Below are 16,820 nucleotides of genomic sequence, written 5' to 3'. Positions count from 1 at the left end.
GTTGATATATTTAGGTAATTATTATTTTTATTATTACCTGTTAATTTACTAGTTTGGAATTTGGTAATGGTGGTGAAGGTTCAAACCCCCAAAATCCTTCGCCCTTACCTACACCACTGGATTATTGCATGGTCGCGTGCTAGGCTGTCGAATACAACACACACTTTCCGTCCGTCCGAGTTAGTAGGACGATTACGGGAAAAAACGTGCGTGAACGGGTGAATCGTTTGTACGTTACCCGGACCCTTACCGCAGGACGGAAGACGGTACCGATTATGGTTCCGAACACGCGTAGATCCTGGCCAGTGATGGCCAGTGGGCATCCGTAGACATTTATACCCGTGCCCTGGCACGCTTCGATCGTATATTATTTACGACTGAAACGTAAATGGAACGCTCTTGATAGCCATCTCGGCACACTGAAAGCAACAGGTTTTTTCGTCGCAAACGTACGTTTAAAACCGTGTTTGGTACCGTAAAAAGAGTTTCCGATTTTCGGTCGGACAGAATCTATGATTTGCTTTCGATTCAGACCCGACCACCAAACGAAATTCTGAACACGTTGATGTTGATTGCCATTATTATTACGTTGTACGCGTGCGACAAGAACGCAACCGAAATCGGTCGACATTCGTCGAAAATCCGCCTCTGGATGGCGGCCTGCCCCGTTGCCTATGACGCTCTGGAAAATAATGAATATCAAATTAAAAAACGCTTCCAGCACACCGCGGTGAATGTGATGATTATCATAATAATTACCACCCGTTAATCATGTTACGTGTAGTGTCGCGTCCTCGCGGCGCACGTAAATCCTTGTGCGTACGTGATAAATATTGTCAATGTGCGCAGCGCGTACCGCATGTAGCGTTGACACTACGCGTCGTAACGCGTCCAATTAAAAACGGATCCTCCGCCGGTAAAACCATATCCTTTTGTCCGTAACAGGAAACCGAACGTTCATGAGAAATACGGGGGGGGGGGGGAGGTGCGTAAATATTTTGCGTTCATCCCGTAACGCGTAGTTTAGGCTATGCATTTTATTTTATTTTTTTAATTATTGTTATTCAATTTTTTTTTTTTTTTGTTTTTTTCTTTCCCGAAACCACGCCGCCGAAATTGGTCCGGACGATGTTAATTAGTCGGAAAACACGATAATATTTGAAACACGTGCGTGTGAGTGCGCGCGTACGCGCGCGCGTGTGTGCGTGTGCTCGACAGACATGCGTGACGCGCGTTCCACCGCCGAAACGGGGAGAAAACGACAAACGGGGTGGAAAAAAAAAACCCCCCTTCCTCCAAAACGCATCCCTATAAAAGATGTGCGCCGATCGGACCAGCGCCTCCGTAGCCGTTTGCACGCGTCACTCACAGGACAACGAATTCGTCCCAGGATCGAGTAGCCGCAGCAACAACACGCGAGCGAACCCGCGAACCATTATACACCGTTGGTTGTACACATTTTTCTTTTATCTTCCGTTTGCCAATCTGTACATAGCCGATTGACGGCACTGTATCGCGAATTTTTTTCGTTTTTTCAATTTCAATATTTCGTTACTATATTATTTCAAACTTTCTATTGTCTCGAGTTCGGTAAAGAATCAACCGTACGGCCCAATTACAACTCACAATCTGCGGCTGCCGTGCAAAGTGTTTTCGTCGTCGTCACCGTCGCTTTAAATAACACAAATTCAATCTGTACACGCGCGTTCGTCGTCCCGCATTTAATATACTTGTCTACAAGAACATTATCTTCGGTAAGATATAAATATAAAAAAATAAAAATAAATGAAAAAAAAATATTATTTAACGTGAACGTACACGCGCGCACGCTAACCTCGTAAGTTTAAACGAGATCGCCCAGCATGTTTTGCCGATTAATGTTATAATTGATTTTCCAATTTTCTGTTATAATTATAAATTTTTAATATGGAGCTACATGAAAAACGCAAAATTAAAGTCGTATTTTCATCCATTAGTCGGCTTGGAAAATAACTTTTGAATTTGATTCGTTAATTGACACAAGTGCTAATGAAAATGTTAAGACGTCACATTTGAAAATCCAAGAATTTTTTTCGATGTTATAGCTGATGTAAGTTTTGTAAGGAAAGTACGCGTATTCGGTTAGTTTTAAACGGCTATCGCAATAAGTTAGCATAAATTAGATGGTTTTTATCACTTCCTGGTCGCACCGATGAATTCGTTTTCTTTACACACCTGTGCAGCTTCAACAATGTCTTATCGTAGTAACGAATGAATACCGGTATATAAATTAAATCCTTTTTTTGTTTTTAAGGTTACCTATCTCATTTTTTTTATTCTTAGTAATTATTATTTTTTTAATTATTATATGTACAACTTTTTTTTCCTAAAAAATATTCACGTAACGATTTCAATATTTATATTACATAAAATATTGAATTACTTCACTTTGTTTTGCACTTTACGTACAAGAACGATTTATTTTTATTTTACATTTTATTACTTTATCGTTTAACGAGTTAAAAATTAACTTTTGCTACCGAAATAAAACGTTCCGATTTTCAAGAACAAAAAACACTGGTGTATTACATTTGTAATATTATTGTCATTCTCTGGTATAATTTAAAACGACTAAATATATGTTATGCATTTTATTACACTTATGTAATACAATATCGTTAAAACATGTGTTTAACAATAAAACTAGTCGAATCATATATTTTATTACATTCGAATTATTCTATACGTAAAACAGTTTCAGAATTTAAATTTGAATTGCTTAAACAACTATACGGTTAACCGTATATACTATAATTTATCATGTTATTTTAAGAGCTATTTAATAAATTCCGAATCCACCAAGTTCATAATAACATTTAATATTTACGCCCGAAGGCAAAAAAACAGCAAATAATCAATCATATCCTAATATAATATAATAATACTAACAAACTTATGTAACAGTAAAATAGTATCAATTTTTTTTCTAAGTACAATAGAATGTATTTCGCTGATGGACTGTCTAATGATAGAAGTCTGACTGATAGAAGTCAAAAATTTAAATTTTATTACAGTCAATGAGCCATTAAACTGTTTAAAGGCCCAAAATAGCGCTTTAATTTCTATGGTTATTTTTAGAATTCCCTGCTATTTAATTTATTATTAGTGAAATTATCATTAAAATACATATAACTAAATGTTTTCTTTTTTAATATTAAAATAAAATAAATATTTTAAATATAATTAAATTAGGGGTATTTTTGTTGTTATAAATAATTTTTTTGTTATGTATGGCATGTTTTTTTAAAATATACAATATAAAATATAAATATTATTAATATTTTATTTTCATTTTTCTTGGCTAGTCGTCACCAGTTTAAATCAATGATGTGATCACATCTAAGGCTAATTTAATAATTAATGTTATATTTGTATGCGTCTTATTACAATTATAATTTTTATTATTTATAACAACCTTTGTACAGCAACTAAATAGACTGTTTTTGTATCATAATAATTATAACACTATTAAAATACACGATTTACGCAAATCTTAAAGAGTACATATTTGAGTTATTTTTGTTATTTAAAATATTTAAAAAGTTAGCAAGATAATGTCTGTGCTTACATATTAAATTTAAAACCGTAAATCACTTAAATCACTAATTTCATTTTTTTATTTTTGAAAACAGAGAATATAATAATGAATATAACTTAATATCCTAAATTTTAAATGTATAAGTGTACATTAAGAGATAATGCGCACATCAGAACGATTCAAAAATAGTTTACAGAAACGTATGCTCAAAGGTACAATAACAATAAATGTAGATTTATTGTAATTTAATATTAAATAATCAAAACAATTTTTTATGTACGATATAAACTTTTTAATAACTATAACATGTATTTTGTGTATACAAATAAATATTTTTTTATTTGTTTCTATATATAAACTACTTATTTATATATTCATAACAATTTACAATACATATACAATTTACTAATTTTTATTTCGTTTTATTAATATTTTATGAATTTTGTATTCATTGTGTTTTCCACATGAGTGTTTTTACGTGAAGCATTGGATAACTTCATCGAATAAAAGTTCTATTTTAAATATAACTATTATCTTCACCTATAATCTTATAAGAACTTATTATATTCATAAGTTACTAATCGAACAACACATAACCATGCGTTTGAAAAAAAAAATCTCATTACTACGTATTTAGGTAATAAGGTGCTCCAATCTCATGCTTCAATTACTACAAATATCATAGTGATTTGGTGGGTTAGGAGTGGTTGGTATATGTTTTGGGGAAATGTGTGAATACGAAGATAAATAATTAATATTTTCATTAAAAACCGAAATAAATGCGTGCCGTTTAACTTTTCTTGGTTCGATGGATCCATGTTAAAAAAGAGAAAAAAAAACGTTTTATACGGGACCTATAGACAGGGCATTTCCCTATATATTTAATACATTTTAACAGTCTTTTTTATATTTTTTTTTTTTTGTAAGTAAGTTGGTTGAATATTATAATTGTTTGATAGGTGGGTGGTGATATCATACATTCAATTTGGCGCATATAGTAACAATTTAAGTATAAATAAAATAGCTATTCGACGTTCTGTAAATATATACATAGGTTTTAAGCTAATTGATCAGAAATGCATCAATAGTTTGGTTCGCTGTCTTGGAACATGAGACATTTTCATTGTTATAATATTATAAATAGTAAGAAGATCCTGCGAATTATGTATTTCATACGTTAGCCACTAAATTATATCAAAATTTTGGTGACTATATAATATTGTTATTTAACATTACATATTTTACAAATTTGTTCATTATTAAAAACATAATTGCTATTGTAATTTGAAATCTGATATAGTTCTGTTTTATAATATTTAGCTAATGAAACATTTTATCAATACTATCTCAAATTATGCATCACAATTTTTTTTATAAAAATGAAATTATAAAACATGCAAGTTAAAAAATAATAATAACGATACGAGTATTATTATTCTTAAATGTTCACATTAGGAACATGAAAACTAAATTATATTTTTACTTTTTGAATTGAATACAAATAAATATATATAGAACATAGCTGTATAAATAGGTGTGTTTATAATTCGGTGAAAAATGTAGGGCGTATCAAAGTAGACAACACGTAAGAGTATCTTAATATTTTTCACCTCAAAGTAACAAATCGGTATCATCTACTGAAAACGATTTATATTTTTCGGTGAAGAATAAATAAATCAAGGTTAGAAGCTTTAAAAAATTATCGAGAAGGAAGTGAATAAGGATAATTTTCGTGAATAGAGTCAATTCATATAAGTCATAAAAGTTCGCAGGGACAAACAAAACTTGCTGTTATCATATATAGTTATTTGTAATAATTTTAAGTAAGAATATCAATTTATGTGAACGTTGCGGTTGAACGATAAGTGAAAAAACTTTACCAATATATTATTTCCATAAACTCCACGCACAAAGACTGTATAATCTCACGCAACGCAGTCTGTTCGTATAATTTTCGGCTTCTCGTTCGACAGCTAAATCATTGCGGTGTTAATAATAATATTACTCTTCCCACGTATCATCGAAGTTCAGTTAATATGAGTATAGTAAATAATTGTTTAAAGTTTTTCGCACAAAATATGCTATGTGTAAACAGTGGAAAATATTCTATCACATGTCACTTTCTCTAAATACCCACCGATAATTCATTTGAAGAGTGAACAACATTTGCGTACTTACCAAAACGAGAATAAAATATACAGGCATGGGTTATTGCATCATATGTATTTTATTCTAGTACTGTTACAACATCATGGCTTCATGGCTCTGTAAGAGTTTTCGATAATTTTCTGCCAATGCTCTTCAACTTTCAAGATCCTTGACCAATTCTTCCAAGTTTATAATTCATAGTCTCTCTAGGTCTTGATATATTCCATCTATCCAGCGTTTTTTTGGCCTCCTCTTTGGTCTCTTCTTTTCTGGTTGTTAATCCATGGTTACTCTAACTTTGTTTGTTGCTTCTTTTCATTTAACATGACCTAATCATTTTATTCTTTGTCCTTTTATGTAACTTATTATTATGGGTATTTTTGTATTTTTCCTTCTACGCCATCAATTGACTACATCATTAAATACAATCCACATATTGTTCTTAATACTTTATTTTCAATGATCCTTAGTTTTTGCTCGACTCGTGCTGTCATGGGTCATACTTCATACCCGTATGTAATTTTGGGTCTTACTATCGCCGTATAGAGACGTATTTTTGTGCCTCTAGAGAAGTTTCATAGTATTTAAATTAACAGTAATTATTTTACTATTGCAACAACAAAAGTAAGATCACATAGAGAAATACAAGCAATAATAATAATTTAGTAATTTCAGATCATGTTCGAACATGGCATAATAACCGTATGGATTTTATCATTGTACATCAATTACGTATAACGTACATGTACGCGCAGTAATAAGGATTGTAAGAAGTTCTTAGTTCCAAAAAACCTATACCGTAATACGTCAAATATTAATGTACAATGTATATCATATATATATATATACCATAATTAGCTTTTCCGGACCGTTTTCAGTCATTAGAACACAACAATAAACGAATTGGTTAATGTACAGTCATATGTTTTTTAGTATTATTATAAAATGTATAACTTTGACAATGCACGAGATATTATAATGGGTCTCGCTGAACAATGCTCGTATATGTACTTCACAAAGCAAACATATATTGGACACAATACACACACACACACACACACACACATATTTATATATACGAATATCATAATATCATAATATACACGCATTCTAACTACACTATATATTATATACAATACACACGTTTACTGATACTATTTTTGATAATTTTCTTCTTATTTGTTTTTTCTTTTATAAAATGAACTGTAAACATGTACTACTGTGCTACTGTGCTACTGTGCGCCGCATAATTTATACGGAACAACGTTTATAGCTCGAGGTCTGCACCGCATTGTTATTTTCGCATACTTAAAGTACCGTTTTATGGTATATGTAATTTGATATTTGTTAAAACTTATACTATACACGTATACATACTTTATAATAATACTTAGTACTTCAACTTTATATTTTTAATACTTTAATATTTGTTCTATACAAGCATAATATACCTCATTTTTTTGCGAACTTGAATACCGAAATCTATTAAATTAACTACATTTTTATGCAACATCGTTTTATTTGCTTGCGTATCGGTCAGATTTCAAATCAGTCTAATAATATAAACCGATTTGTTGATGGAATGATTGATTTTAAAACATAGAATCATTTCGTATTGTACTTAGATCGATAAAGATTTTTGTTTGAATTCCATTGATGAATGATTCGCCCCTTCACTCCATCCAATCAATAATTAAAAAAAAAAAAAATACAAAAATATAAAAATATATATGTTAATGATGTATAATGTGTCGAATGCACACCTGTGAAGTACCATCGATTCTTATTTTTCTAATACAAGCACTTACACTCAGTCTAGTAAAGAATTTTTTCATTTTTCATTCATGTAACTACATATATTTATAAACCATAATATCAAAATAAATTTGAAATACAATTTGATATTTTTATGGAATTTCGGCGTAGAGAAATTGTAATTCTAAAACGTATAATGTACGCAATTGAGCATTGGAACACATAGCCAATTTCTTTTTCGTAATATCTTCATTTCAAGTCATTAATGCGATACTGTGATTGCATTGATTTCTGTTGATATTTTGTGCATTACGTTTTCATAATATTATTCTTCACTTATATTACATTAAAATCGTTTACAGTGCGTCTACGTAATAGTAGAGGGTTGACTGGGTTGAATTGCACTCGGGTCGGAAAAAGGGAATTTTCACATTGCACTTGCCAATTGGGTTAAATTTTACATAAAAATTATTTATTTTTTAAAAAAGAATAAATTACAATAAAATTAATTAAGTTGTTTTTAAAAATCAAACTTTATAACAATCGTAACTTATATAATTTGAAAAATCAATCAAGTTAATTCTCTATTTTGTTTTTTTCTTTCGTTATAACTGGATGTAGTTACCCATCGAATACGTGACTGATGTGATGTTGTGACTGCAATGTCAATAAATAACAATATACTTGGATGGTTTGGTATTGAAAACGTTTAGTCACTAGTCACATGTAGCCTAAGTGCAGTTCGTAAATCACCTTTTTCCATCCCGAGCGCAATTCGAGCCTTACATTACTGCATTTCGACGGAGCTCTAATATGACAGTCTCTATGCGTTTGAACGGCTCTGCAGCGATAACTTTCGCGGCGCACGTATGAAACAACGAAATAGCGGAGAGTATTAGAAGCGAACCGAATTTCGTGGGAACTTTCGTGATTGCGGTTTTCTGCGCGGGATCGCCTTCCTCGGGCATAACGTACACTGTTGACGGCGGGAATCGCCGAAATCAATAGTAACGACCAAAATGATCACGGGGTTAAGGGCAGCCACGCATGGCGTACACAACCGTTACACGATTTAAGATTGTATCTGTAATGTAATCGTGTGTAACAGCCCCGTTACGCCCGTAGTCGAACTCGTAAGACGTGCTTACGACCGTGCGCGATTATTACGAAATCGGTTTGACATTTATCGGTAGGTGATGAGATTTCGAGCAGAAAAATGCGACGTAATAACACGGAAAAGTCTGGGCACCGGCGACACCATCGTTGTTGTGTACATTATTTTACACGATTATGTCCACGCGACTCCCGATTACGACCGTCGAACGGAACGGATTGTGCGCGAGGGGTTCGTTATCACATCGGAACACAGCGAGTTGTTGCCGGCCGAGACACGCGTGACTGGAGGGGGTGCAAACAGGAGAGAAAATTGACTGTTGCAGTGTTTCGGATTTTTTAAAAAGGTTATTTATATGATAATAACAATAACAATGATATACACACGCGAGCCCGTGCGTCGTTCTTGCGCGAGCTCGTTGCGCGTGCAATGTAAGGTTTCGATGAACAATTGGATTTGCCGCGGAAGGGAAAAATACGTGGAAAAATATTTTAAACGAGGTATGAAAAATGACGAACTTAAAATACATTTTTCTTTGTCGACGGTTTCTTATAATTAAAAAAAAAAAATCACCATCCCCGGGATTGATCGTTTTTCGCGCTGCGAATTCCTCGCCGGCAACAGCCTATGCGCGCGTAAGCATTTACGCTACCGCCGGTTTTTGCGGCCGTTATTAATTCGTCGTATTACAGCGGTCGTTATTCATTCGTTAACATCGCGCACCGGTAATTGCCTAAATAGACATTTTTAGACAAGAATTCGTTGACGGAACACGTTTTATCTGGCTGAGAAATGTAAACTATCGGACAACAGTTCGGGGATTGGAATTTCGGAGCGCGCAGTTCTATTCGAATCCGGGAAAATATTTAGGTAAGAAAATTTATTTTCTATTACTTTGACATGAAATAAAATAAAGTAACCCATTAATAATATTAAATGTATATAAATATATATGACTGATTTACCCAGCTTCACTCGGGTTAGTTATTAATTATTTTTAATATTTGTTTTTATTATTCAAATGTATTATTTTAATTTAAGTGAGCACGAATCGGTGCATAATATTTTTAGATTCGGTAATAAAATAGATTTTTGCTTATGGATCATTTTTAAATGTTATTTGCTTATGTGTATTTTGTCCAAAGAACGTATGACCGCTGTTTGAACCGTTTGAAAATATCTGCTTAAAGGAGATCCACATAATTTATACGTGTATTTATTACTCTTAATTGAAATTTACGTTCCATTATCGTACAGGTGGTTCGCGTCAGGGTGCGCGCCGGATCAGCTAATCTGATTAAAATAGATACGAAGAAATAAATGGCTAAATCTTATACTGTTAAGCCATTAAGAAATCTATTGTTATTTGTTTAATCTGTTATGATCCTTAATTTTATAATAGTTCATACTACACAATGTAGTTTAAATATAGTTATATAACCTTATGTAAACATAAACTTAATTTAATTGTAAACTTATGTAAACAAAACTTTAACTAATAACTAATGGCGATGTAATTAAGATCAATAAAAAAACAACAAAGTTTGGAAAACTATATTTTTGTTTCATTGGTAACGCTTGAAATACTTTCGCCGAAAGGTCATGCACTACTCGCAGGTATACACGATTAATACACAATTAAATTAATCGTTGACATTTACGGGCGATGTGGGACTAAACATTTGCTATAGCTGTGCACTCGCGATGGCACTCGTAGTCGATCGCCCAGAAGGTGAAGAATTGTTCCGAGTCAAAATGAGCCAAGCTGCACTGGGAACAATCAAGAACGATCGAAAATAGTCAGATAGTAAACCGATGAATGTGAAACACGTGACTCGGTAATCACTAAAATTTTTAAACACTCGTAGTGGCTCATACTCGGATCTACTTCCAATTGGTGGTGCGAGGTTACTTCAAAGATCGTGCAATTAATCGGAATAGTCAATCATCTCTACACTTGTGATTACTTTCGAGTAACGCGGGACCGCCTAAAAGAAACTCTCGTTTTTCTGTATTACTTAAAAAACTTTTCTTAATGGTAATAAATGCAACACTATTTAAATCGTTTCAGAACAGGATGGGTATCAAGAGAACAAAATATTATTACTAAAACCAAGTTAGTTGTTGAATTTGGAAAAAAAAACCTCGTAAATCTTAATAGAATTATAGCATTTTTTTTTAAATTAAATATTTGATTTTTTTTTTTTTATAAAAACGCGGTGTTACCTCGGTCTATTACTAATAAAAAAAAAAAAACATAAAGATAACCTTCACAAGAAAATACGCTTACGATATTCGATAATTATTACATGAAATGCATTTTGTAAATATATTGATGTAATGCAGATTTTTCTATTTTCGTTATGATAAACGTGCATTTATTCTGATCTACTGCCTCAATCATATTTATCCTCTAAATTTTCATTTGCTGAAACTGTGAACAGTTAAAACAGATACGTCTATAGCGCACAAACAATTTGTTGTTTTATAATTACCTATGCTTTGGCATTTTTGTGAGTAAATTTAAGTGTTAAAATGAGAATAAGGTTAACTCGATAGAAAAACGTATTATTGTAATTATGAGTATATTCGTTTACGCATTAACTTTCATTCGTACTCAGATCGGTGTAATTAAAGTATATGAAAATGTTAAATAGATTAAGAATAATTGATTATAATGTGTTGAATAGTAAATTATTAATATGACGTTTAGTAATCTTAACGTTAAACATATTTTGAAAAAAGTGTCGAAGAATCTATTGAAGAAATACCAATAATCACAATATATACTTTTTAACTAAAATTGAATTTGTTTTCAAAGTTATCAAAATGGATTGAAATAAAAAGTACGATTTAATGGTTAACATTTTACACTTAAAACTCTATGTAGAAAATAAAAATTAAATATATATTTTACGATTGTATAAAAATCGTTGACACGCCAACAGCAGAATTTTGATAAATATAGTACTATACTTCGTGAAAATAAGTTATAATAATATAAAGAGATAATCAACACCTGACCCTATTTAAAGTTTACCAACCGACAATAATGTGGGCTTAAAATAATAAATTGTTATAAACTGCATAATATTCTTATACATTTATATATATATTGTAACATTTCATACGTTTTTTGTATAAAAAAAATGCTTAGGAAACTTTTTAACATATTTCAGTTTCTCTTCGACTTACTGATCAATGTTAACGTAATTTTTTAACACATTGATTATTATTATATTAAATAATATTCTTTGAATCCACTAAAAAATAACGCCTCTTGAAATTGAAGTTGCACTTTTCAAAGCATATTTTTACAAAAAAACGCTTTTAGAGAAAAACTCAAAAGTAAACATAAAGTGCTATAAACTGTTCTCGTAATAGTTGGAATTTATGTCACGTCTAGTGTATAAAAGTTCTAAAAATGGTAAAACTAACAAAAAAATCCAAACACAATTCTTAAATTACATTATAAAATAGTTTAATTGTTAAAAAAATAATAATTCACTTAGATGGTTACATATTTATTATTATAAGTATATTAAAATCATCATTTAAGAACAACAGTACAATAAATATTCTTAAATATAGTTTAAGAAATATTTTTTTATATAATGTTATGATGAACATTTCAAAATAAAATATTAATTAACAACAATCGACGAAAAATTTATTTAATTCTCGATTTATAAAAATAAATTCATAATACAAATATTAAGACATTTATTTTTAAGATTTAAGTAAGTATATTATAAGATTTTAGAAACGTGAAAATCATTGCAAAATTTTAAAATGCCAAATAAAATCTTAATACATTAACTATTTTGTTTTTATAACTATGTAATGATCAATGTTGGGACTATCTAAAAAAAATTATCCAAAATATAATCTAGATAACGTCCAAATTATCGTTCATCTTTTATCTAGATAAATCAAAAGTATCTTTATCTTGTACTTATCTTTTTGCATTTTTTCTGTCGATAGATAATAGATGTTAAATTAAGCAAAGTGGTTCTTTTTTTTTTATTAAAATAAGATTTTATTATTTTATTTAGCCGTTTTTCATTTGTCATACAATAATAATTGAAATATGTGAACTGTGACATTTATATGTATTTTAAAATTTAAATTAATACATTAAAAAAATGTTCTAGTTCAACCAAATGTTATATACTTATATTATCTTCATACAACTTAATGTTAACTTATATAACCAAATTAAATTTAGTTAAAAAATTATGAATAATGTAAGGCCACTTAGTAATCACTACTTGTACAGATATTAAAATATAGGTAGGTATAATAAATAATAATTAAAATTAATCTACATCTGTTAATCATTTATTTACCTATTTACTTTTAAAAATAATAATAATATTCCATCAAACCTTAAGGCATTAAATAAAAGTTATTTTAAAAATATAGCCAAAAGTCAGACTTTAAATGTTATGTTAACGTGTTAATGTTATATTAATGTTATATTAAATAATTCTCTTTTATCTTTTTATTTCATCTAGATAACTGAATGATTATCTTTTATCCTCATCTTAGATAAGCCTTTAGTCATTATCTTTATCTTTAATTTAGATAAAAATATTGGTTATCTTCCCCAACACTGATAATATTTGATTTTAATTGGTTATAAAAGTGGCAAAACCAGGATTTATTTTCGTGTGGGATGGGGGTATATATTTAAAAATAATTCAATTTTGGGAGGTGTTTGGTAGGGAAAATAGGGTTAGATCTTTAAACTACATATTTCGGAGAAGAGGGTAACAACTCTCAACCACACCCCCAGTTGTGTCACTGTATTATAATGTGAAATGCAAATAGAATTATGAGTTTGGGAATAAACCGTTTTTAATGTAATTAATAGAGACATTTTTGATCGATTGTAAAAAATACGGCTTGGGAAAGTACAATTAAAACCTCGTTGAGACCTTTCCGTTTACACCATTCCGCTCTATACGCAACCCCGCTAACACATGGATTTCTTCTGGTCCCTTACACCTATAGGTCTTTCACATTGAAAAAAAAACTTATAGTAAACTCCTGTTTAATACGTAACCCCGCTTAATACGCCCGTATCTTTTAACATTGAAAAAATCCCAATTAATACGCCGATAAAAATATTATTGACACATTTATATTATAATCGTTGTACACAATAATATTTGCACCGCGCGCATCAATGCGTGTTCTAGCATAATGTTATTGATTGATTGAAACTAACCTAACTTATCCTAACCATTCGTACTGTATAACTAATCGTGTCTGAGCGTTGAAGTGGTACATGTGACATCACACGTAGATTTTTGATCTATTGAGCGCTTTAAAAATGTGAACCTATTTATAAATCGGTACATAGACATACATCCCTACACAGTTTAACCTCAAAAATAAATGAACATTTTCAATACATATGTAAATGTAAATTTAAATGTAAAAATTAAACACTATACATTTAATATTTTGGCAAATTTTTAGTAGTTAATATAATTGGATGATCATGTATTAAAGACACATAAAATACGAAAAAAGGATTACGGCACTTTTTTTGAACTACGAAATATATTTTAACACCCCCTCATCAATATTTGCATTCATATATAGCCAATGTTTATTAATTTATATATCCCTTGTTTACAGTTAAATGTGCACAAATTAAAAATTATGCCACAACAAATAGTGTAGTAATAGATAAACGCTTCAAAAAATAATATTCATTTCTAACAGTAATATTCTGACGAAGATAGGAAAATTAGCTTTCTTCTATAGAACATATAATAAATAAATAAATAAAAATATATATAATTCTTCTTCTATAGAACATGAATTATATTTCAAAACTTTTTCCATGTAAAAGAGTTGTTGACTTAAAGACTAAATGTAAGACTTAATGTTTCATATATTACATATTATATTCAATTGTTTACGTGTTTTTGATCGAATTGATAATTTTAGAGTTTCTGTGTAAGCAAATTTCTCACTAATAATCATTCAGACCCCCCTTCCCCCGATACAATCCTTTTAGACTTCATCGTGCAAATAAAGTGCCATGCCATTTGCGTTTCGGTCGTCATCCAGGGTTGCCTTGTACAATATGGACGGGCAGATAGGACGTATTCGAAAACATTGTGTGGTTAAATTCCTAACCGACCGAAAAGCGCCAAAACCTGACCGGTGCGCGTGTCCAATGAAACGTGTGCGGTAATAACCTAACCCGACCACGTTTCAGGTGAAATGATGTTGTGCCTATTGCCGGTGACGCTGACGTTGGCCGCGCTGGCCGCCGACGGTGGAGACGCCATGGCGGACAAACGGTTCGGGCTGCGGCCGGTGGACCCGTTGACCAGGCGCAGCGCCATGGACAAGAACTTCATGCGTTTCGGCCGGGCGTTCGACTGCTGGACGTCGCCGGTGGCCGGGGCCGCTTTCGCCGCGGCGGCCAAGCGCCGGGACCCGGCCGCAGCGGTTGGACGCCGCGTCGACTCCAACTTCATACGGTTCGGACGTCGCGACTCCAACTTCATCCGGTTCGGTCGCGGCGAAGTGTACACGCCCGGCGACAACAAGATCCCACGGGGCCACTACGATGTGGACGTGGACGGGCTGGAGGTCCGGTTCGGCCGGTCCGCCGGTGCGGCTGCCGACCGCGGCGCGCCATCCGCTTACGATCACCGCCGCCGCCGTTGAACTCCGCCCGCACACCACGACACAACATGATCATTAATATTATTATTAATATTAATATTATTATCATTACTATTATTATTACTATTACTATTATTATTACTATTATTATTATTATTATTATTATTATTAATATTATTATTATTGTCATCACTATCTTCGTATCCCGTCACCATGACATCACACGACCACACGCGAAACGACCGAATACAGTGAGTATACATAGGAAACCGACGGATCGATGGAATCCGCGGAGTTGGATCTTTCAAAAGACATGGAGGACAGTTAGAGGGACGGTTAAAACATTCAATTTCGCATGACTACAGGATTAAAGATCTAAGTTGATCAAGGCTTCGAGGGGGAGGACGTTATCTTATCCTTTTCCACCCTTTCCTTTGCCCACCTCAAGCGCTAACCGTGGATCCACCGCCGTAGAGTCAATGCAGTCTTAACGAAGTATATGAGCTATAATAGCGATTTCGCCGTAAAAAATATTTCATATTTCTATTTCCAACGATCAACTGTTACATTATTGGTATTCAATCGTAATTTTAACCGCACAGCCGACACGGTTAGACACACAGTTAATCGTGTTATTTACACGTAGTCTTTGATATGTGGTTCTTGTCCAATTATCAATATCATAATACATTACTTTAATTTTAATGTTTACTCATATATTGGCTTCATATACGTTAACTATAATGTAACAGTAGTTTTAACCAAAAAATATGTATAGCATCATATTATACAACGTTGTAACTAGTAACATATTAAATAAACTATCATAAACATAGTGTATATTGTTTTTTATGATTAACGATCACTGTTTAGATGTATAAGCAACTATTCGTTCGTATTAAAATTATTTAAAAACTTGAAAACCCATGTTATCTTATATTCAAATGAAATTGAATTGAATAATTATTGTTTTAAAAAAAAATCCCGTAAAGAATGAAATGTATACTTGCAAAGAGAGTGCCCGTGAATTGATTTTTTTATGAGTGAATCGTTTTCAAAATACGATAAATTGTAGCATTCGAATTTAAAATTGCAATTTTTTGTAAGTACACCACTATTTTGTGCAATGGAAAAAATTGTCTGAGCAAACTAATAAATTCTCGAAAACACTACCAGTCTCATTACGAGTAACATTAACATTGTTAGACATTTGCATAGTGAAAAACATGTTGTTATAAAAATAAATATGTTGTGGTAAAATAACCGTAGAATTATCAACTACGAAGAAAACAAGTCAAAAATAATTAAGTAGGTGTGTTAACTAGCAGTAAACTGGCGCATCATAAGACTTACGAGTATGTGTAAAGAAAAATGTATTGCTTTAAATATACAAACTAAGAAATAGTTTATATAATATTTAATGTTATAAAAATAAATAAATAAATAATATAGGTATACATTTTATTTTTTCATAATCAGTCACAATTGTATTAACATCGTATATGTTAGAGCTAGTCACTTCATGCCCATAAAAACTTTTAAATATGCATGCAGTTATATCCCAAAAAAATC

General features: G+C 31.6%; 1 protein-coding gene across 1 annotated transcript; it reads left to right on the top strand.

The window, feature by feature from the left end:
* Positions 1 to 1,345: 1,345 nt before the first annotated feature.
* Positions 1,346 to 16,074, top strand: LOC112692344. Its single transcript, XM_025566988.1, has 2 exons — positions 1,346 to 1,754; positions 14,833 to 16,074. Exon 2 carries the CDS (start codon positions 14,838 to 14,840, stop codon positions 15,288 to 15,290), a length of 453 nt encoding a protein of 150 aa, XP_025422773.1. The 5' UTR covers positions 1,346 to 1,754; positions 14,833 to 14,837; the 3' UTR covers positions 15,291 to 16,074.
* The last annotated feature ends 746 nt before the right edge of the window (positions 16,075 to 16,820 follow it).

Source organism: Sipha flava, unplaced genomic scaffold (genome assembly GCF_003268045.1).
Source record: "Sipha flava isolate LNK unplaced genomic scaffold, YSA_version1 73_pilon_pilon, whole genome shotgun sequence".
NCBI classification, from domain to species: Eukaryota; Metazoa; Arthropoda; class Insecta; order Hemiptera; family Aphididae; genus Sipha; species Sipha flava.
Note: the sequence above shows the minus strand (reverse complement) of the source record. Positions and strands in the feature narration are given on the sequence as shown.